This window comes from Mustela putorius, unplaced genomic scaffold (genome assembly GCF_011764305.1).
Source record: "Mustela putorius furo isolate JIRA1106 unplaced genomic scaffold, ASM1176430v1.1 tig00000997_pilon_pilon_pilon, whole genome shotgun sequence".
In the NCBI taxonomy this organism is placed as follows: domain Eukaryota; kingdom Metazoa; phylum Chordata; class Mammalia; order Carnivora; family Mustelidae; genus Mustela; species Mustela putorius.
The window spans coordinates 5,691,628-5,712,059 of NW_025421527.1; the positions used below are offsets into that span (position 1 = coordinate 5,691,628).

At 62.2% G+C, this 20,432-nt stretch overlaps 1 protein-coding gene across 4 annotated transcripts in view; it reads left to right on the forward strand.

Annotated features, from left to right (window-relative positions):
• Positions 1-20,227, forward strand: part of ADAR (adenosine deaminase RNA specific) — a 36,618-nt gene extending 16,391 nt beyond the window's left edge. For 3 of the 4 annotated variants that reach the window (XM_045086848.1, XM_045086847.1, XM_045086845.1), the window contains exons 2-15: positions 3,353-4,752; positions 6,280-6,463; positions 6,791-6,939; positions 7,364-7,508; positions 7,607-7,797; positions 13,834-14,056; positions 14,233-14,404; positions 14,761-14,854; positions 15,178-15,300; positions 15,499-15,632; positions 17,023-17,205; positions 17,487-17,599; positions 17,889-18,016; positions 18,107-20,227. In XM_045086848.1, the coding sequence (XP_044942783.1) occupies positions 4,064-4,752; positions 6,280-6,463; positions 6,791-6,939; positions 7,364-7,508; positions 7,607-7,797; positions 13,834-14,056; positions 14,233-14,404; positions 14,761-14,854; positions 15,178-15,300; positions 15,499-15,632; positions 17,023-17,205; positions 17,487-17,599; positions 17,889-18,016; positions 18,107-18,344 (2,766 nt within the window). In that variant the 5' untranslated portion in view covers positions 3,353-4,063 and the 3' untranslated portion in view covers positions 18,345-20,227. The remainder of the gene's footprint in view (positions 1-3,352; positions 4,753-6,279; positions 6,464-6,790; positions 6,940-7,363; positions 7,509-7,606; positions 7,798-13,833; positions 14,057-14,232; positions 14,405-14,760; positions 14,855-15,177; positions 15,301-15,498; positions 15,633-17,022; positions 17,206-17,486; positions 17,600-17,888; positions 18,017-18,106) is intronic. The other variant, XM_045086846.1, reaches the window with a different exon arrangement.
• The last annotated feature ends 205 nt before the right edge of the window (positions 20,228-20,432 follow it).

The following is a 20,432-nucleotide window of genomic DNA, read 5'->3' on the forward strand; positions in this document are numbered from 1 at the left end:
AAAGTGAACAGGATGGGGCATGGCCCTGAAGTGGCTTGGGATGTTGAGGGACTAGGAAGGGTCCCCACGGGCTGCTTCCCACGGGCTCCCTCTCACTCCCTTAAGTGGCTCTCCCTGGGGCTGTTCGCAAACCATGCTCTGGCTTCACTATTAGGAGACTTGTGGGTGAAGATAAAATTAATAATCTCCCTGCAGAGTTCCTTAACTATTCGAACAAATACACACCCATTCTTTCCTTCACACATGACTTTCCTTCCTTCCTGTCTCTCGGCTCGCACAGGTGCACGTAAGGGTGAGGCTTTTCCTTCTGTTTCCAGGACGAGCTTGGAGCCGACCTGTTCTTCAGCTTGCTTTTTTGTGGTTGTTAATTCAGCCTTGTGTCATTGCTAGATTTTCTCCAGGTGGATATGAATAGATTGTAACACATTGTTTAAAAAAAAAAAACACACTGCTGTTCTGTGGCATGAGTGTGTCATAATCTGTGGAGTTCCTCTTCTGTAGACAGACACATGTTTTGCAGGTTTTAGGCAAGTAGCAGCAGTATACGTTTAGCTGGAAGCTGACTTTACCACTTTGCAGAGTAATTGTTCCACCAAGGTCCCTCCAACAGCTAGTGGGGAAATCCCTGAAGTCCCCATAATTCAGCGGGGAGCTGGGCACTCCCCTCTGTGCCCACATACACTTTGGTCCCTACCAGTGGAGTGGGCGCCGGGTAGAGGGTGGCAGGAGGAACCACGAAGAGACAGAAACTGCTTGTTGCCGCGGTCACTGATTCAGCAGATGTTGGTTCAGGATCAGCTTGAGGGCAGGTGCTGTCTTCGGTTGTGGGAGCACAGAGATAACTGAGACACTGTCCTCGCCTCCTGGGGTTCACTGTGAAGTAGACTCTGTCCCCCCCATTAGCACTTGATGGAGAATATCAGGAGTGAGTCCGTGAGCACCCTTTCTGGGACACTCCGTCTTGGTAATCGCCTCGTGATACACCGTGTGTAGGTGCCGGTCCAACACACACACACACACAACGGTGTGACCAGAGGTAAAGGAACGATATTGTAGGAGGTGAGAGGGAGGGGCTCGAGGAGAGGAAACACCCGTGGGCTGAGTCAGATGTCTCCAGAAGAAGGTGGCCTCTAAGGAGATCTCGAAGGAAAGGGTCAGACTTGTAATGGGGCCGTAGAGAAGCTGTCAGGCCCACTGGACCGGAATGTACGGGTACAAAGATCAAGGCTTTGTGGTGGCCTGGTGAGAAGTAATTAGAGGCCAGAGCTGGAAAAAGACAACGTGTATGAGAAACTCTGGGGTGGGGGTGGACAAGGTAGAGCTTAGCCACTGCCTAGACGACGCAGGAGGTGAGGGAGGAAGACAGGCGGCCGAGCTGGCTTGGGTCTCTGCCCTGCTTAACGGGGAGAACAGCGCCGTCAGCAGTCACGGGAGCAGCAGAACGGGCGGGGTTGAGGGAAGGGGTTCGTTTGGTTCAGAACATGTGCTCTTCGAGGTGGGGCAGGGTATCCAAGTGGACAGATCGTCTAGGCATTTGGAAGTTCAAGTCTTAGCTTTGCAAGGCAGTGGCTGGGGAAATAGAGGAAGAGGTCGGAGCACGGTTTCTTAGGGCGCTGATTTATGTTGGGGGGGGATGGAGTCGACCTGGGGGAGGAGGGTGCGGCCCTCCACACATGTCCCTTTCCTCCACACACAAGGGACATGGGGGCACAGAAGAAGAGAAGGCGGCGTGAGGGGCGTTTGTAAGGAAGAGCCTCTGTCCAGGGCGTGTTTGGGAACCTGAGTGAGCCACCAAGCCGGGGAAACGGAATCCGAGTTCAGAGGAGGGCGTGTCCCGTGTCCTTCTCCAGCACCTTGGGGAAGCCTCCGTGCGGGAGTGGGGGCAGGGCCCGCGGGCAGAGGAGGGAGCTGGCCGTGAGACCCAGGCTGAGTGGAGGCGTGTGTAGGGTCAGAATGAGGACGGCTTGGGGGCTGCTGACCCACAGCCACAGCGGCCACTCGCGTAGGGGCTCCCCGGGAGTCCCAAGCGGAAGCAGGAGATGCACAGGGAAGTTGCCATCGGGAAAGAGCAGGACTCAGCAAACTCAGCCCACGGACCCCAGGGCTCACGTGTCCCTGCTCTGGGCCACAGCTGCAGCCCCAGCCGGTCCTTTCCTGGGAGAGTTTCAGGCTTTGAGGAGTGGGTGTCGCCCGAGCTAGCGGAACAGGGAGAATGAGCGAGGAGTGGACCCGCCACTCAGGCGGCCAGAGGAGGGAGGTGGTGGTGAGCGCTCGGGTCCCCAGGTCATGCCCGGGTGTGGGGGTGACGGCCACGGTTACTGAAGGTGGGCACAGCTGCCTGTGGTCGCTGGAGCTTTCAGGACCTTCAGTTGGAGGGCGGGGGGTGGACAAGCATGAGATGTTGTTGCTAGAGGTCGCCCCCCCAGGTCCCTTAAATACCTCCTGCCCCTCTCCCCGCTCCAGTGAGCAGCTCCGGGGACAGGATGAGCTCTGCCCTGGGTGGGGGCAGGGGTCACAGGTGCACAGTGTTCTGGGAGGTGACAGGTCAGGGCAGCCCGTGTCCTGGGGACAGGATCCTGAAGGACGGGGCTGGAAACAGCTCTGGAGAGGGCAGTGCAGGGACTTGGGGGGTGACTCCAAGGTGTCTAAGACACCAGACACCTGTGGGAGGCTGGGCGTTGTGAGCAGAAGTGCCCGTGTCTCTTCCAAACCTGGCCACCACACTGGAACGTGAAGACGGTGTGTCCTTCCTTCCCTAAGGAAAGCATTCCCCCCCCCCCCGCCACCCACCCAAAACCAAATTCCGGGCTTCCCGGGGAGGCAGTGGCGAGCAGTAATAAACCTGTGAGGTTTGCACATGGGAAGGTGCGCCCCTCGTGGCCTTGGGGGGCTGAGCTCCAGGTCGCCCCATGCATGGGGGTTTGTTGTCCTGCCCAGGGCACGTCCTGGTCCAGGGCTCCCTGGGCATTTTGACGTCATCATTGTGTTTTTGTTTTTAAAACAAAATAACATTTATTTCTTTGTTTTTATCTTAAAAGGGTACTTACTTTGCAAAGTGGAAGGATTTGTTTCAGCCCCGAGAATCCTGCCGAGGCAGGAGAGTGTGCAAGGCTCACGGGAGAGGCCCAGCTGCCACGGCCACCTCGGGTGCCCCGACGGCTCCCCGTTCGGCCTCCCGCTCGCTTTGCTCTTTCGGGTGGCGGTCCCTGGGCAGTGCCGGCTGGGTCACACGCCTACCTGTCCCCGGCCTCTCCACCCCTCGGGAGGCAGGTGCGGCCCCCCAGGCAGAGAGAAGGGACAGGCTCGGGGCCAGGGCCTAGTTCACATTGTCTTCCCTCTTCTTACTCTGCAGGGGTGTTCACGGACCAGATCCTGCCCCCAGAGCCTCCGAGGCCATGAGCACAGCAGGCCCCGACAGCAGCAGCCAGGGCCCGGCTCGTCCCCGAATCTCTTCCGGCTCCAGCAAGTAGAGTTCCTCAAGGGGCTGCTCCCTGCAGCCCCCCTAACTGGAAAGCAGACGCCATCACTGCCACCGCTGGTCTCCGAACTCGGGCCGAGGTTTCCAGGACTGCCTGCCAGGAGCAGGGAGCTGGGGGCCTGGGCTGTCCCCGCAGGTGTGCCTCCCAGACATCAGGTGCTCCCGAGGGCGTGCCCGCGCCCCCCCCAGCGCGGCCGCGCTCTGCCGTGGCGAGGTGTGGATAGGCTGTCCTCGCGCCTCCAGGAGCTTGGTATCCGCCAGGGCCAGGACGAGAGAGTCTCGGAGCTCGTCCTGCAGCAGCTTGGGGAAGCGACGGCCGCCACGGCCCATGATCTGGCTGGGAGGCTTGGAGTCCCGAAGAAGGAAGTCAATCGAGTTCTGTATTCTCTGGAGAAGAAGGGTCAGCTGTGTCGCGAGGCGGGAACGCCCCCTCTTTGGAGAGTCGCCGCTCAGGCCGGGAGCCGGCACAGCCCGGTAGCCAGCGCCCACGGCCGCAGCTGGGACGTGTCCACCTTGAACCCCGGTTTGGAAGCTGAAGCCGGAAGCTCCGAGCCTGGCTTGGAAGGTCCTCTCGAGCCTCTGGACATGGCCGAGATCAGGGAGAAGGTCTGTGACTTCCTGTTCAACGTGTGTGGCGCCTCTGCCCTGAATGTGGCAAAGAACATCGGCCTCAGCAGGGCGCGGGACGTCAACGCCGTGCTCGTCGACCTGGAGCGGCAGGGCGACGTGTACCGGCTGGGCGCCACGCCCCCCGTGTGGCACCTGACCGACAAGAAGCGGGAGCGCGTCCAGATGAAGAGAAACGCGGCCGCCGTCCCCGATACCACAGGCGACGCGGCACCCCCCTCCCATCCCCCGGCCGCACCGGACGCCTCCGAGAGTGTCGCGGCCGCCGCGGTGCGGAACGGGCAGGAGCCGGTCCTGAAGCTGGAGAGCAGGCAGGAGGCGGCGCCGGAGCCGGTGAGGCCGAAGCCGCCGGCGCACGACAATGGCCCCACGAGGACAGGCTACGTGGACTTCGAGAACGGCCAGTGGGCCACGGACGACATCCCGGACGACCTGAACAGCATCCGCGCCGCGCCGGGCGAGTTCCGCGCCATCATGGAGATGCCCTCCTTCTACAGCCACGGCTGGCCGCGGTGCTCCCCCTACAAGAAGCTGACCGAGTGTCAGCTGAAGAACCCCATCAGCGGGCTGCTCGAGTACGCCCAGTTCGCCAGCCAGACCTGCGAGTTCAACCTGCTGGAGCAGAGCGGGCCACCACACGAGCCTCGGTGAGAGACCACCGCCGGCCGCACCCGCACCCCTGCCAGGCAGCCTCTCCCCTCGCGGGGCCCCTGCCTCTTCCCTCGGTCTCTCTGTCTTGCGGGGAGCCAGGGGGTGGCTGACCCTCGGGCTGGAAGCAGCTTCCTCGAACCAGCTTCTGTGCCTCAGTGTCCTGCCTCCGAGGGCTGGAGGTGGTGGAGCCTGGACCCCACATCCATGCCGGGGTCCCTCCCTCCCTTCCCTAAGCTGAGTTCCCAGGACAGGCACAGAACAGGTGGGGTGGCCCGGGGCGCGCACACGGGAAGCAGGAGCAGGTCCCCGTGTGGCTCAGCTCCCCTGGGGACCAGGTCGTGTGAGCATCCACAGCTGCCCGCCTGTCCAAGGTGGGAGTTACGTGCCTCCTGACCTGTGCTGTCAGAAGGTTCCTTGCTCCACCAGCCAGCCAGGCCCCACACCGTAGGCCCCTGCAGGCTGCTGGACAGACTGGGGGAGACGGGGGGCGGGGGGGCTGCCCAGATGGGGCTGCTGAAGGCCAGAGGACGCCTGCTGCCCCTGAGCGGGCCACTGGGGGCAGGAGAGAGTCCCCTTGCCCTCTAGGTTAGTGGGCTGGTGTCCAAGCGCGTGGCTTCCCCGCGGTGACCCTTGCTCCTTCTGTCCGTCATCTTCACTTCATGACAGAGACAGCCGGCAGGAGCGCAGTCTAGATGGGGGGGGTGTGTCCGAAAGCCGGCAGGGCCAAGACTGCTCTGTGTCTGGGACGGAGGCCAGGAGGGCGTCGTGCCTTGTTTTCCCTCCACTCCCCACCCCTAGAACTGGGGAGAGCAGTAGGTTTTGTGGTCAACCTTTTTTTGGATTCCCGCTATAAGAAACGTTGGTGCAACGTACAAATATTTCAGAATACCTAAGAAGTAAGAAATTTGACCCATTTTTTTCAAAGAAATTGCAGGTTGAGCAAATACCCGAATAGATTTGAAAACTTGAGCACAGGAGGTCCAGGTTAAGTCCAGAGGCCCAGAACCAAGGCTTTTTGGTCTTCTCTGTGACCAGGGGCTCTGGACAGATGGGCCCTAGGTGACTCAGACCCAACCGTAGGGCTCAGTCTCCAGGGAGTGGGGGCAGGGGCAGACCGGGGCCAGCCGGTGCCGTGAGTATGACGCCGGGCGGGCTCGGAGCTCTGTGCGTGTGAGGCCGTGCAGAAGGAGCTTTGCTGTCTGCAGGAGCCGTCCCGGCGGCAGCCGGTGGACCCGCCGCTCTAGAACAAAGGCTGCTGGTCGCTGCAGTGGTGGCTTTGGCTCACGTTTTCTGTGCGTGCTCTCTCTTAACTCGTTGCTGAGAGATGGCGGGTCTCCCCGGAGCTGTGTTTGCTCTGCTGAGCTCTGAGAGGAGTCCCTGGCTGCCGTGTTTCCAGAAGGTCGGGGCTGAGGCTCCAAAGGGACAGGAGCCCCCGTGCGTAGCAGGAGGCCCCAGGGTGCAGGGCCCCGCGGGGAGGGCGGCAGGGAAACCAGCCCGCACTCACTCATCTCCTCACGTTCAAGATTTAAATTCCAAGTCATCATTGGTGGCCGAGAATTCCCCCCGGCAGAAGCCGGCAGCAAGAAGGTGGCCAAGCAGGATGCGGCCCTCAAAGCCATGACCATCCTGCTCGAGGAAGCAAAAGCCAAGGACGGGGGACGACCAGAAGAGCCCTACGACGGCTCCACAGAGAAGGGGTCAGAGAAGGTAGGCATCTTGCCTTCTGGGGGCCCCGTGCTCTGCCCCTGCCTTGGCCCCACACCCCCGCCCCACGCCCAGCGCCCCTGCTTGCCCGCCTCCCAGTCACAGACCGCCAGACTGGAACGCAGCCTCAGACGGCCCGAGTCCAGGCTCCGTCGCTGGCCGATGAGACGCGGGATGCAGGACGACTTAGTGATGCGACCTTTGCTGCCACCTCCCTCAGCCCTCTCCCTCTGAGCCGTCAGCCCCTCGTGTGGGGTTGACCCCCTCACCGGTCTCCCCGCCGGGACGCAGCGGCCATGGTTTCTCAGCCGTTTCTCTCGTTTTCTCCAGTCGGCAGAGTCCCAGCCCAGCACCCCTTCCGCCGCAGCCTTGTTTTCGGGGAAGAACCCAGTCACCACCTTGCTGGAGTGTGTGCACAAGCTGGGGACCTCCTGCGAGTTCCGCCTCCTGTCCAGAGAAGGCCCCGCCCATGACCCCAAGTACATCTCTCGCGTCGGGCATCTCTGCCGGGCTTTCCCGGAGAGCCATCACGCCCTCCTCGCCTTCCGAGGGGCAGCCGGTCCCGCTGAGCCGTCGCGTCTTCCCCAAGGGAAGCGGGGGAGCCGCGCGGTGTGCTCACTGCCATGCCGCGGACAGCCTGGGATTAGGAACTCAGGGTGACGCGGGAACCAAGCGCTAGGGAGCCACTTGGCCTGGCGGTAGCTGGTGGTGGGTCTACAGACCTGGGTGTCCCCGGGGCTCTGCACACCCTGCATCCCGGAGGATGGCTCCCGGAGGAGGCCCCAGGGCCCTGACACGTAGGGCCGCATGGGCCGAGGTGCGGAGAGGCCGTACCAGCTCAGAGAGGCTCGTCCGCAGAGGCGAGGGGTGCCGCTCTGACCCAGCTCCTCTGTGTCCTGCCAGGTTCCAGTACTGCGTGGCCATGGGAGCCCACACCTTCCCCACCGTGAGTGCCCCCAGCAAGAAGGTGGCCAAGCAGATGGCAGCCGAGGAAGCCATGAAGGCTCTGCACGGAGAGGCCACCAGCTCAATACCTCTGGACACCCAGGTGGGCCATCGTGGCGACCCCGGGACCCCACACTGCCCCGGCACCCCCTAGCCGCCCCCATGCTCACAGTTCCTCCTTGTGCACTGACCCCCCTTCAGCCCGGGGACACGAGCACAGAGCCCTTCGATAACCTGCAGTCTGGGCTGCCCAGCAAGGTCCGGAGGATCGGCGAGCTCGTCCGGTACCTGAACACCAACCCCGTGGGTGGCCTGCTGGAGTACGCCCGCTCCCACGGCTTCGCAGCCGAGTTCAAGCTGGTCGACCAGTCCGGCCCTCCACACGAGCCCAAGTGAGTGTCTCGGCCCCGCATGGCCGCGCGCCCAGAGGGGAAAGGACAGGCTGCCCCCAGGGCCACAGGGGCAGGCCGGCCTGAAGATCCCCATGGCTGACTAGAGAGTACAGTCACTCCTACAGCAGGTGTGCTCCGTTTTGATTATTTTTGATTAATATTTTTAAAGGTTTTATTTATTTGACAGAAAGAGATCACAAGTAGGCAGAGAGACAGACTGAGTGGGAAGCAGGCTCCCTGCCGAGCAGAGATCCCGATGCGGGGCTCGATCCCAGGACCCTGGGATCATGACCAGAGCTGAAGGCTCAGCATTTAATTTCATTTTTAAAGGAATACATACGGGTGTAGAAAATCATTCAGGCTCCTTGAGAAAGTATGCAGGGAAAGTCTCCTCAGGCTGGTAGCTTCCTTCCCCACAGTTACACATGACCAGCTTCTTTAGGACTTCTAGAAATTTACACGCATATATTACTTTTTCATTTTGTTTTTTAATCAAAAGTAAGTATAAATCCTATCCTCGTGCATCCGACTCCCCTACTGACCAGCGTGTCTTACACGGTGTCCCATGTCTCGGACGCACACACCCGTCACAGTCCTTCTGTAGCTGCATATTTCTGGACGTTTTCTAGATCTTTTTTTTTTTTTTTTAATATAAGCTCAGCACCAGGGGGCTTGTCACAAGCCCAAGACCGAGAGTCGCCGTGGCCCCGGCTGGCCGGGCAGCCCCGCAGCTGCGTATCCCGCAGCACAGGTGCTTCGGGGCTTACGGCTGTTTCATGGAGCAGGAGACACAAAGGTCTCTCCTGAAGCAGACGCCCGCACCCGCCGCCTGGGCTGGGAAAGCGGATGTTGCTGTTGCCGGCGCAGGCCTCGCTTTGTGCGGGTGCGGAGCGGTCCTGCTGCCGGAGGCGGTCTTCGTGCTCTGCCTGCTCGCGAGGGTGGTTCTGGGCCTGAACAGTTTTCGAGGGGTTCGCTCTTTGTGTAGGTCATACGTGCCTTAAAATGCAACGCAAGAATCTTGTCCCCCCCACCTCGCGCCCGGACACACCCCCCGTGTCCTTCCAGACCGTCCTCCCCTAAACGCGAGCCGGGCCGGCGGGGAGCCCCTTCGTCGCAGACACGCGTGTGCCCTGAGCGCTGTGGGCTGTTCATGCGTAACGGGCGACCTCGGTGAGGTGTCTGGGTCCCGCTCTGTTCTCTGTGTGAAGGTGCCCCGTGGCTCCCCAGTGCACTAACCTGGGCTGTCCACCAGCCCCTTGTGACCGGTGTGTGGGTCACTTCCACACGCTCTGACACCCATGAATGACGTCTCCATGGGCGTCTAAAATTTCGGTAGCCGTTGCCGAACTTCCCCGCAGCGAGACTAGAGCGGTGGACGCTTCCATCGGCTGGGAAATGGCTCGCCCGTCATGCCCAGTGCGGAGGCAGGTACCCCCTGCAGTCCAGAAGGGCACAGCTCGTTTGGGATTCCCTGCCCGGCCGGCGCTGGGTGCAGTCTTCACTTCTTGCCTTTCTTCGTAAAGGTAAAAATCCTCTTCAGATGTTTGCTTGGTGGAAGTGGGTACTCACGTAGGTCTTCAGTAATGGGGGAGTGGCGTAACGTGAACTTTGGAAACGGGACATCTGAACCAAATTTTTACCTTTGCTGTTCTAAAACGTGAGAAATGGGGTCTTGGTGCCGTGCAAAGATTAGTCTGTGTCAAGATGTTATTGTTTACCAAATAATAATAAGGGCAAAGCTCAGAGTCCTCTCCAGAGATTCCAGAAAGGTTTTTAATAAAATCCAACGTCCGTTCAGATTAAAAAGCCAAGCCGTTAATAAGTAGGCATGACCGCGTACCTCCTTCAGAGCGGGGTCACCACATAGCTCTGAAGTCAGCCGCCAGGCGTCCACTCCGCGTTGAACAGGGAGCTGTTTGCGGCAAGGTCAGGACACGGGGGTGCCCGGGTCCCCGTCCTCTTGGCACGCCGGTTCCGCCAGCCCGTGGAGGACAGAGAAGGCGGGGAGAGGACGCTGCCGTCTGGCGCAGACCGGGCTCGTGCCCCTGAGCGCCCGCGAGTGGCGGGCGGGCACACCCGGGCAGGGGAGGCGGGAGAGCAGGGACTTGGGAAACCAGGGCAGATGCGTGCGGAGGAAGCGATTCGCGGACGCGGGGGAGGAGAGGAGCCTGTCGGCAGCAGCGGCTGAGCAGGTGGAAGATGCGCACGCTCCGGGCAGGAAACGCCGGCTCCGGGGCCCTGTGATGAGGTAGATAACCCGGGTTCATGACTGCGGCTGGGCCCAGACGAGTGGTTACGTTTCACGTGATCCTACTGGGGACGGGGTGGAACTGACTTCTTGGAGACCCGCAAGGCCTGATTCCCGGGTTCATACGAGAGTCTATGTGGGGCACTTGGGTGGCCCAGTGGGTGAAGCATCTGCCTTCAGCTCAGGTTCAGGATCCGAGGGTCCCAGGTCCCCTGCTCAGCGGAGTCTGCTTCTCCGTCTCCCTCTGCTGCTCCCCCTGCCTGTACACGCTCTTTCTGACGAATAACTGAAGTGTTCGAAAAGGGAAAAGAAAAAAAAAAGAAAAATCTAGAATAGCCAGAAAGTTCTGAAGGACCTGCACGGCCCGTGGCCCGGGCCGGCTCTCACGGCAGACACGGGGGGAGGGGGCTGCCCACCGCGTCTCAGCAGGACATCGCTGGTTTGGTGTTCTGGGTTTGAGCCCCGTGTTGGGTGTAGAGATTGCTTAAAAATAAAATCTTAAAAATATATACATAAATCATAACATCACAGGTAAAAGTGGGGATTTTCACTTGAGAACGTTGGAATGGCAAAGCCTTTCCGTGAAAGAAAGTCCGGAAGACGAGGTGTGGGTGTCAGGAGAATCGGGGTCTTAAAGGCCGTCTGAGAGTGAAACACGGGGGGCTGATTTCTTCACAAGGAAGGGCTCTTCCGCGGAGAGGCGCGGGAGCGAAGTGCACACGTGCTCAGTGTGCTCGCGTGTCCGTGAGGGGTCCTCCGAGCGTCACAGCGGGGAGTGGAGGGCGGCGCTTTCAGGGCGGGGGGCGCCCCCGGGAACCCTCCCGCACCGTGCACGGCAGCTCTGCTGTTTCAACGGACACCCCGAGCTGGTCTGCGGACTGGTGAATCGTGGGGCGCGCCCATCCCGGCACCGCGCACGGTGTGTGCCCACGGGCCGTGGAACTCCCGTGGGCACAGCGGGGGCTCAGGGAGGGCTGGGAGGCAGGCACGGGGCCCGCTCTGCGAGAATGGAAAACTGGGCCAGTGTTTGCTTCTGGAGATGAGGGACGCTTCCTCCCCTTCCATACTTAACGCCGGGAACGATTACTTCTGCAGTAACCCAGTGCTCAGTTTCTTGGTTTTTTTGTAAATATTTACTTGACAGACAGAGATCACAAGTAAGCAGAGAGGCAGGCAGACAGAGAGAGGGGGAAGCAGGCTCCCCACTGAGCAGAGAGCCCGATGCGGGACTCGATCCCAGGACCCTGAGATCACGACCTGAGCCGAAGGCAGAGGCTCAACCCACTGAGCCCCCCAGGTGCCCCCAGGTGGTTACAGGAGGGGAGCTGGCGACACAGTCTTACTTTGGATTTGTCTCCGAAGTAAGTGATGTTGACTCATTTCTTCACGTTCCTGTTATCTGTGTTTCTTGGATATGAACCACCTGTTCGTGTCCTTGTCTGTCTTTTGGCTCTGACTTCCTCCCAGGAGAGCGTGAGCCCGGTAAGAAGGACTCGAGCACACTGGCCCAGGGCACCCGGAGGGCCTCCTGGCCTGTGACGGGCACGCGGGCTCGCAGGGCCTGCCCTTGGTGCCTAGTGACCGTCCCGTGTCCCCAGCCTCGCCCTCACCCCTTCCTTCTGTCTGGCTCTCCCACTTGCGTGAAACTCTCCCTCAGACTTCTGGGACTCACGCAGGATTTAAGAACTTAACAGGGGGGAGGGGCGGGCGTGAAGACCCCCGGGGCTGCGGGCAGGGTCCGCCGTAATGGCTCTGTGACAGGAGAGTACTGCTTCCCTCCGTCTGCCCTTCTCGGTGACCATATGTCAGCATCTCACTGCCGGAAGGCCCCAGCTGTGGGGGCCGAGACCTCCGCAGGACCCCGGGCTCCCCTCCAGCTTCCTGTCGCTTCGACTGGGCTGGACTCCGACCCTCCTGAAGGAGAGCTCTTGGGTTTCATCTCTTACGCTCTTTTCCTCTGATCCTTCCCGTTCCCGTGGGCGACCTCCCTGTCCCCCCCAGTAGCTCACACTAGTGGCCAGCGGTGGGTCCTCACGTCCGGCCCCTGCACCTCCCTCGAGGAGACCAGTCTCGGGCTCTGAGGCGTCCTGCTCTCCAGCCTGCAGCGGCCTCCCCTCTCCACTACACTCCCTCCTTTGTTCGTTCGTCCAGAGAATGTTTTTGGTCTCCGTTCTGTTTGGAGAGAGGCCAGATGGAACCAGTGATCCCTAGAGACACGTAGGGTCTCCCGTCTCGTGTGTGTTCGAAGGAGCTCGAGGTGCACAGTGGGTTGCAAGTCTGCTTGGCGTGGCCTGACGTCCTACGGACGGGTGCCGCGCCGCGGCCTGGGGACAGTTCAGAGAAAGCCGGAGTGTGGGCAGGGCCTGGTTCAGCGCAGGCCTGCGGTGGGAGAGGAGTGAACCTGCCAGGGCAGGAGGCCTGGCCCATCCACACTGTCCACAGAAGGCCCCTAGGGACGGTCTCTTGCTCCCTGCCGCCCTCGGCCGCCCTCGGCCCCCCTTCCCCGCGTTTTCCCTGCTGGTTTGTCCTGACCTGTCTGTCCACTCTTCAGACCCCTTCCTTCTTATTCAGGCGAGACCCTCTTCTTACTCCCAGCCGACGCCCGTCTGCGGCGCTTGGTTGAGGAAGGGGCGGCGGCGCCAGGAGAGACGCTTTCTCTTCCCGTCACCTCACGGGCCTGCCTGCACCTGCTGTGCTGCGCAGGTGTCCCCACCCCCCCGCCCCATGCCCCTCACCTCTGCACCTCCTCTCGTTTGCGGGGTCTTGGCTTCCTTAACTCGGTGTCCTCAGCGTGCCAGGAAAAGGCAAACCACAGGCCTCCTACAGTTACTAGGCATAGGGAGCGCAGCTGGTGGGGGTCCCGGCGTCCAACCCCCAGCCTGATCCCAGCCCGCGCCATGTTGGGTCCCCACGGACAGTGGCCGGCCGTTTGCCGTGTCCACAGCAGTTTGCTCACGAGATTGTGGAAGCCGGTGTTGGGCCGTCTCTCCAGCGGCGTCTGCTCACGGCATGTCTTTGGGCTCATTTCGCTGATTCTCACAATATCTAAAATTCTCCGTATTTAGGCATCTTTTGAGCAGTGAAGTGCTTTTTAATTAGGGGACGCGTGTTGTTTAGATCTAAGGCCGTTGCGCACCTGAGAGGCTCCGTAGAGCGTAACCCTAACTTCTGTTGCTCTGGAAAACCAGGAAGTCGGTTTTATCTCACTCGACTGCAATACTGGCTTTACTGTGCTGGGCCGGGACCCAGCCCACGACGGCCCCGCAGGGAGCCCGTGTATGTGCGTGGTGTGTGTGTGTACAGAACTCATGTTCTTTTCAAACGCGTGGAACAGACGTGAGATGCTCCTGAGTCTCGGGCAGGACCCCACTGCCTTCCGGCATCTCTCACGCCACGTCCCCTCCCCCTGGGCCTTCCATCACCCCGCCCCCCGCCCGCGCCCAGCTACTGGCTGGCATGAGGGACATCGTAGCTCAGGAGCCCGTCCCCGAGCCTCTGTGGACCGGGGCACCTCGTCGGGGCTCAGTGGCCCGGTGTGTCCCTCGGTTCTGGGGCCCCTCCGATCTCCAGCAAGGGGCTCAGGACGCCCACACGAAGCATCGTGTCTCAGCACGTCTCCCGCTGAGCAGAGTCAGGTTAGAGGTGAGCGTGCGGCGGGAGCAGACAGGTGGCATCTGTCTCTGCAGAGGCCCCCGCGCGAGTCCCAGGGCCCAGGTCGGGGAAGGGCTACCTGGCGGACGGCCGTCCGGTCAGGCGCTCGTCTTCATCCCCTGCTTCTCCTCCCAAAGGTTCGTTTACCAGGCGAAAGTTGGGGGTCGCTGGTTCCCAGCCGTCTGCGCGCACAGCAAGAAGCAGGGCAAGCAGGAAGCAGCAGATGCGGCCCTGCGCGTCCTGATTGGGGAGAGCGAGAAGGCCGAGCGCATGGGTTTCACAGAGGTAACCCCAGTGACAGGGGCCGGTCTCAGAAGAACTATGCTCCTCTCCAGGTCCCCAGAAGCACAGCCAAAGACAGTTAAGACGTCGACTCTTGGTGCTCTCTCTTTGTGGGGTCCTGCTGACTCCTCTCTGGGCGGACTTGGCGCTTAACTCGCCGTCCTGGGCCGTAGTCGGGGGCTGTGGCGGGGGCCCCGGCGGCACGCGGAGCCAGGCCCACGCGCGAGAGCCCTGACGCAGCCTTGTGCCCGCAGCTCCCGCTCAGCGGCAGCACCTTCCACGACCAGATCGCCATGCTGAGCCATCGCTGCTTCAACGCGCTCACCAACAGCTTCCAGCCCTCGCTGCTCGGCCGCAAGATCCTGGCCGCCGTCATCATGAAGAAGGCCTCCGATGACCTGGGGGTGGTGGTCAGCCTGGGCACAGGTCAGGGAGGCTCGCGGCCTAGGCCTGGTGGGGGGGCGGGGGCGGGCTTGAGGCTCCATCCGTAGCCCCCCACAGACCGCCTCTGCACCCCCCACCCCGGGGCATCTAGGCCCCGGCCGTGATCTCAGGTCCCAGTCTCTGGGCGGTGGGATCCAGCCCCTGAGAGGTGGGCTTGGGCTCCACGTCAGCGGGAAGTCCCCTGTCCCTCCCCTGTCCCTCCCCTGCCCCACCCCTGCCCAGACCCTACTTGCGCTCCCTCTCTCTCTCAAATAAGAAAAAAAAGGAAAAGCCAGACAGCCTTTAGCCTGTTTGTCTTCATTTCCCGGCGAAGGATCACGCTTGTCCCCGCCTTGCAGGGAACCGCTGCGTGAAGGGGGACTCGCTCAGCCTGAAGGGGGAGACGGTGAACGACTGCCACGCGGAGATCATCTCCCGGCGAGGCTTCATCAGGTGGGTGGGCCGGGGGCCGCCCAGGAGCCCGTCTCACGCCTGACCCCTCGGGGCCGGGGCCGCGCCACTGCAGAGCCCGCTGTCCGCACCAGGCCCTCTTGGTCCTGTCGGGGCGCGGACGCCTTCCACCTGCGTCTGGGACCCGGGGAGCCCCTTGCCGGCCTGCCCTCCAGCTCACGTGTTCAGCAGGTCAGGGGCAGGAGCGAGACCGACCCGAGAGGACGGCTGGCTGTCCGAGGTGTCCAGGCCTCGGGCAGAGGCCTCCCCCGACGGGGTCCGGGCCCCAGAGGCCACCGCGGTCCTAGCCACGGCTCCCCTTGTAGGTTCCTCTATAGCGAGCTGATGAAGTACAACCCCCAGACAGCAAAGGAGAGCATATTCGAGCCTGCGAGGGGCGGAGAGAAGCTGCAGATAAAGAAGAGCGTGTCCTTCCATCTGTACATCAGGTCCGTGTGGTCTCTGCTGCCCCAGAGCCAGCCTGCCAGGCCCCGGGGTCGGGCATCCGAGTGCCGTCCCGGCCCATCAGGCGGAGCCGTTCCCTGGGCCGCCCTTGACTCAGCGGCCTGCGGGAGGCTGCGGGAAAGGCCCCGGGGACTGGGGAGGCCCCGCACAGCTGGGCTTTCACGGATGCCCCTGTCCTGCAGCACGGCCCCGTGTGGGGACGGCGCCCTCTTCGACAAGTCCTGCAGCGACCGCGCCGTGGAGAGCTCCGACTCCCGTCACTACCCCGTCTTCGAGAACCCCAAACAGGGCAAGCTGCGCACCAAGGTGGAGAACGGTGAGCGGCACGCCCGTGGGGAGGCTCCTGCTGGGAGGGGTGACCTGGGGACGGGGGTGCAGCGTAGAAGGCCAAAATTCCACTTGGCATCTGCAGTCAGAGAGCTGGGCAAGTCAGGTAGGAGGCGGAGTGCCCCCCCTGGCTAGAGACAGAGGCGTGGGAGTCCCCTTCCCATCCCTGATCTTCCCGGCCGGGGGGCGGGGGGAGAAGGGACGTGGGACCGAGTCCGAGGAGTGACGGAGGTGGGCGCCAGGTGTGCAGCTGCGCAACTGCCTTCCGTCTGCCGGCCCCTCCTCCGGGGCCCTCGGTGGGGGGTGTCTCCTCATCCCCGCCCCCGCCCGCTCAGGCCAGGTCACCTCCCTGCTCAAAACCCACAGAGCTGCCCAGGACCCAGCAGCTCGCTCCAGGGTGCGTCCCCGGGAGAACAGGCGAGTGCTTGCTGGTTCCGAACAGCGAGGGGTGAAAGCCACCCCAGTCTGGCCGCTGGCGAGTGACCCAAACAGGACCTGTCTGCATGGTGCGGTCGGCTCGGCCATGAGACGGGTGTGGCACTGGCTCCTGTTACAACACAGACGAGCCCTGAGAAAGCAGCCAGTCCCCAGAAGTCCTGTGTCTCGTGCCTCTGTTTGTGCAAAATGTCGGGAATACAGAGCAGGGCTCCCTGTGGAGACAAGAAGTGGATGTGTGGCTACCTGGGGCCTGGGCTGGGAGGGCTTGGTGCATGTGGGGATGCTGCTTTTGAGGGCAACGAAAGGTTCTAAACTGGACTATGAGAAGGGCTGCACCCCTGTGAACATACGAAAAACCACCGTGGCTTTAAATGGGTGAATTCAGTCTCAGTAGAGCTGTCACTGAAAACAGCCACACGGTTTCCCATCGCCCTTTACACAGAAGCCAGGCCTACGCACACGCAGGTGCCTCAAGCCCACTGGCTCTTCATCAGTAACGCGGACAGCCCAGCCTCTTGCTGCCACAGGGCCTTTGCTTGTGCTGTTCTCAGTGTCTGAAACTGTCAAACTCAGCTGTTGCTTCTCTCTGATGTCTTTGCTACCCTGGCAGTTGGGACCCTGGAGGCCCCCGCACTGTCCGCTGCCGGCCCTCCCCCCCGGCTCCGAGCACTGTTCGGTTCAGAGTTCTGTCTGTACTGCTCTGCTTGCTTGCTGTGGGTCTGACCCTTCCAGCCCCACCCCCATGAACGTTCCAGGAGCACAAGGATTTGCTTCTGGTTCTGCTTCCGTTGTTCCCGCATGGAGTAGCCCAGCACTAGCCGGTGCAGTCCATGAAGACTGACCGCGCACAGCCTTGGCTCACGTGGAAGGCATGCGAAGGCCACGCCGGGAAGGGGCCTGGCCCAGGGGCTCGCTTAGCTCTGACCTCCGTCCCTCCGCAGGGGAAGGCACGATCCCAGTGGAGTCCAGCGACATCGTGCCCACGTGGGACGGCATCCGGCTGGGGGAGCGGCTGCGCACCATGTCCTGCAGCGACAAGATCCTGCGCTGGAACGTGCTCGGCCTGCAGGGGGCACTGCTGACCCACTTCCTGCAGCCCGTGTACCTCAAGTCTGTGACGCTGGGTGAGGGGCTGCTGCTGCCCGCCGCCCCCTCCCCACTGCTGCTCCCGCCCGTGGTCCCCGTCCCGTCCCCGCTGCTGTCCCTCCCCTGCCAAGAGCCCGTCCCGGCACACCTGAAGCCCGGAATGTGCCTGCGGCTCTGGGGCCGTGTGCCCCCGCGCAGCCACCGCCGGCCAGGCCTGCCACCGTGGTCCCCCCCACCCGCTCGCACGTCCGCGCCCCTGTGTGTCTCCGCCTCACGGCAGCGCCCACTGCAAGCTCCGGCACCCGCCTTTCCCACGCAGGTTACCTCTTCAGCCAAGGGCATCTGACCCGTGCCATCTGCTGCCGTGTGACGAGAGACGGGAGTGCCTTCGAGGACGGACTGCGGCCCCCCTTCATTGTCAACCACCCCAAGGTGCTGTAGCTCTTCCACTTTCTCGATGTTTGCTGTGGCCAGTGGGGGGGGGGGGTCCTCCCCGGTGTCCCAGGAGCTGGTCCTGTCGCCCTGTCGGACGCCGGGGGCTTTCTGTTTGGTCTGGGACCCGTCGGATTGAGCTGGGCTTAGTAGGACCAGAGTCTGTGCCAAACAAGTCCTAGCCGAGAGGAAAGATCCCGAGTCATGCCCCCTCTTGGGGGCCCCGAGTCCCTGCGGCAGGACCCTCCGGAAGGTCTCCATCTGCCCCTGTCGCTCCCGGGACCTCTAGGTCGGCCGAGTCAGCGTGTACGACTCCAAACGGCAGTCGGGGAAGACCAAGGAGACGAGCGTCAACTGGTGCCTGGCGGACGGCTACGACCTGGAGATCCTGGACGGGACCCGGGGCACGGTGGACGGGTAAGACGCCGGCGTCTGCGGCGCGGCCCTGCCCGCACACCCCACCTTCTCGGCTCCCTGGGGAGTAATGAGCGGTTTCTGTTCCTCCAGGCCACGGAACGAATTGTCCCGGGTCTCCAAAAAGAACATTTTCCTCCTGTTTAAGAAGCTCTGCTCCTTCCGGTACCGCAGGGATCTGCTCAGACTGTCCTACGGTGAGGCCAAGAAAGCCGCCCGAGACTACGAGATCGCCAAGAACTACTTCAAGAAAAGCCTGAAGGACATGGGTTACGGGAACTGGATCAGCAAGCCTCAGGAGGAGAAGAACTTCTACCTCTGCCCCGTGTGAGGGGCCAGGGACGGGGGCCCCGGCGGGCTGGAGCTCTCCTCGGCGTGTCTGTCTGGAGTCGTTCCGTTTCCTCTTTCTTTTCCTGGTGGAAGCGCTCCCGAGACACCGGGAGCTGTGGTGTCCCCGTACCCTGCTTCTGCCGGGAGCCAGGCCCGCCCGCCCGCCTGCCCCCTGCCGTCTCCACCGGGACGGAGGCGCGTCCGTCCCCTCTCGCCCACCACGAGCCCCCCCCCCCCCCCCCCCCCCCCGCTCAGGCCCGCTTTGGTTTCTGCTTCACCCCGTGTGTTTGCCGCACCCACGTCTCGGCCTCTGGGTCAGGCCGGGCCGCGTCGCGTCCAGTCAGGGCTGGAGGCCTCGGTCTCCCTCTGCCCTTTGGGATTCCCTCCTTATGATTGTTCCGTTTCTCCTTCCCTCCGCAAGAGCGAGCGGTGACTGTCATTCGGTGAACAGGTGTGAGAACAGGAGCTGACGAGCGCGCTCGGTTCATCGCCAGGCGGGGCCCTCGGGACCCGCAGGGGGCCCTCAGCGACCTTCGGGTCTTGCACTTTAGCCAGCGGGGGGGCTGGGCGGCAGGGAGGGCTGGCCTCGGACGCGAGCCCACAGGAGCCCCGCAGGGTCACACCAGCCGCCCCGCCACGCACACTGGCCTTGTGGGACCACCGCCCCCGCCATCCTCCGGAAGCATTCCTGGGGGGTGTCCTGCTGGCGGGGACACAGACCCCAATCCCCGGCAGGGAGAGGTCCTGCACCACGAGTCCCCTCTGCCCCGATAATCAGGCCTGAGGACGGGTGGAACAATCGCGCCGGGCCAGGTCCCCGCGCCAGGTCCCTCCCTCATGACTGTGACACCAGGGGGAATTGGCCGAATCATGGGCGTGTTAGTTTTTAAAAACTTCATAAATGTTGATTCTTAACTGCTACAGAAAGCCTAGAAGTACACAGATTTTAAAATCAGATTTAGTTTTTCATTTACCCAAGACTTCTGTCTGCCGGAGAGCTCCAGAAGGGCAGGACTCGGGCTGTCGGGGGTGGGGGGTTTTTGCAGAGTTGACGCCCGACCCCAGTTGAAACCACATGAGGTGGAAGGTTGTCTACACCCCCGGCCAGCTCCCTGGAGCACGGCTCGCCCACACCAACCAGACCTGAGCCCGCCTCTAGTGACCCCTTGGTCCCTGCCACCGTCCAGGCCCGGCCCTCTGGTGACCGCCCCCCACCTCGCGCCCCACTCACTGCTAACGAGGCAGCCCGTCCGGACCCGTCTCCCGCAGTACGTACCAACACACTCACACTCCGTTCCTGTGGCCACTATTCCCTCTGTGCTTCTGACCAAAAATTGACCAAAATTTAAACAAAAAAACAAGTTTTTTAGAAGGCTACTAAAGAAGTCTGAGGAACAGCCAAGTGTCCCAAGGAGCTGGGTGGGACCCGGGGCCTGTGTTCGGGGGGCAGGGCCCGGCCCCCGGCGCGCCCCACCTCAAGGCAGCTGGAGGGTCTCGGAATGGGAGCCCCAGGGTCGGCCTCTGCTGCAGAGCCCCCCACCCAGTGCTCTACTTTCTTGTCTGCTCTTTGTTTTTAGCAACCAGGACGCCCTTCTTCCTTTTTTTAAATGGTCTTTGTAGTTGATTTGTCCAAACTGTGGCTATTGTGCATCCTCTGAATAATCACTTGTGAAACCGTCGCTGCTCGAAGCTACTTCCTTGACTCACACGAGTGACTGTGCAGGTCTGGGTCCTGGTGCGGCTCCAGGAGCGAGTGGGAGGGGCCCAGGCACGGACTCGGCGCGGGGGGGCTGCCCTGGGGCCTCGATTCGGCTTTGATGTGTCCCTTGACAACCGTGACTAACCATATACATTCCTCAGAAATAAAGAGAATCTGAATTGTTAGGCCGTCTCCAGTCGTGGCTTCCCAGGGGAGGGAACGGGGCAGAGGCACTGCGGCCCTGCGGTTTCTGGGGATGGAGCCCTAGCCTGACACCTGGTCCTGGGGCGGGAAAGCCAGCACATCCCACAGCACGCGCAGCCCTCGTGCTCTGCGGGGGCGTCCGGCCCGGCCCCTGCCCCGAGCAGCAGGAGGTGCGTGTGCAGCGGG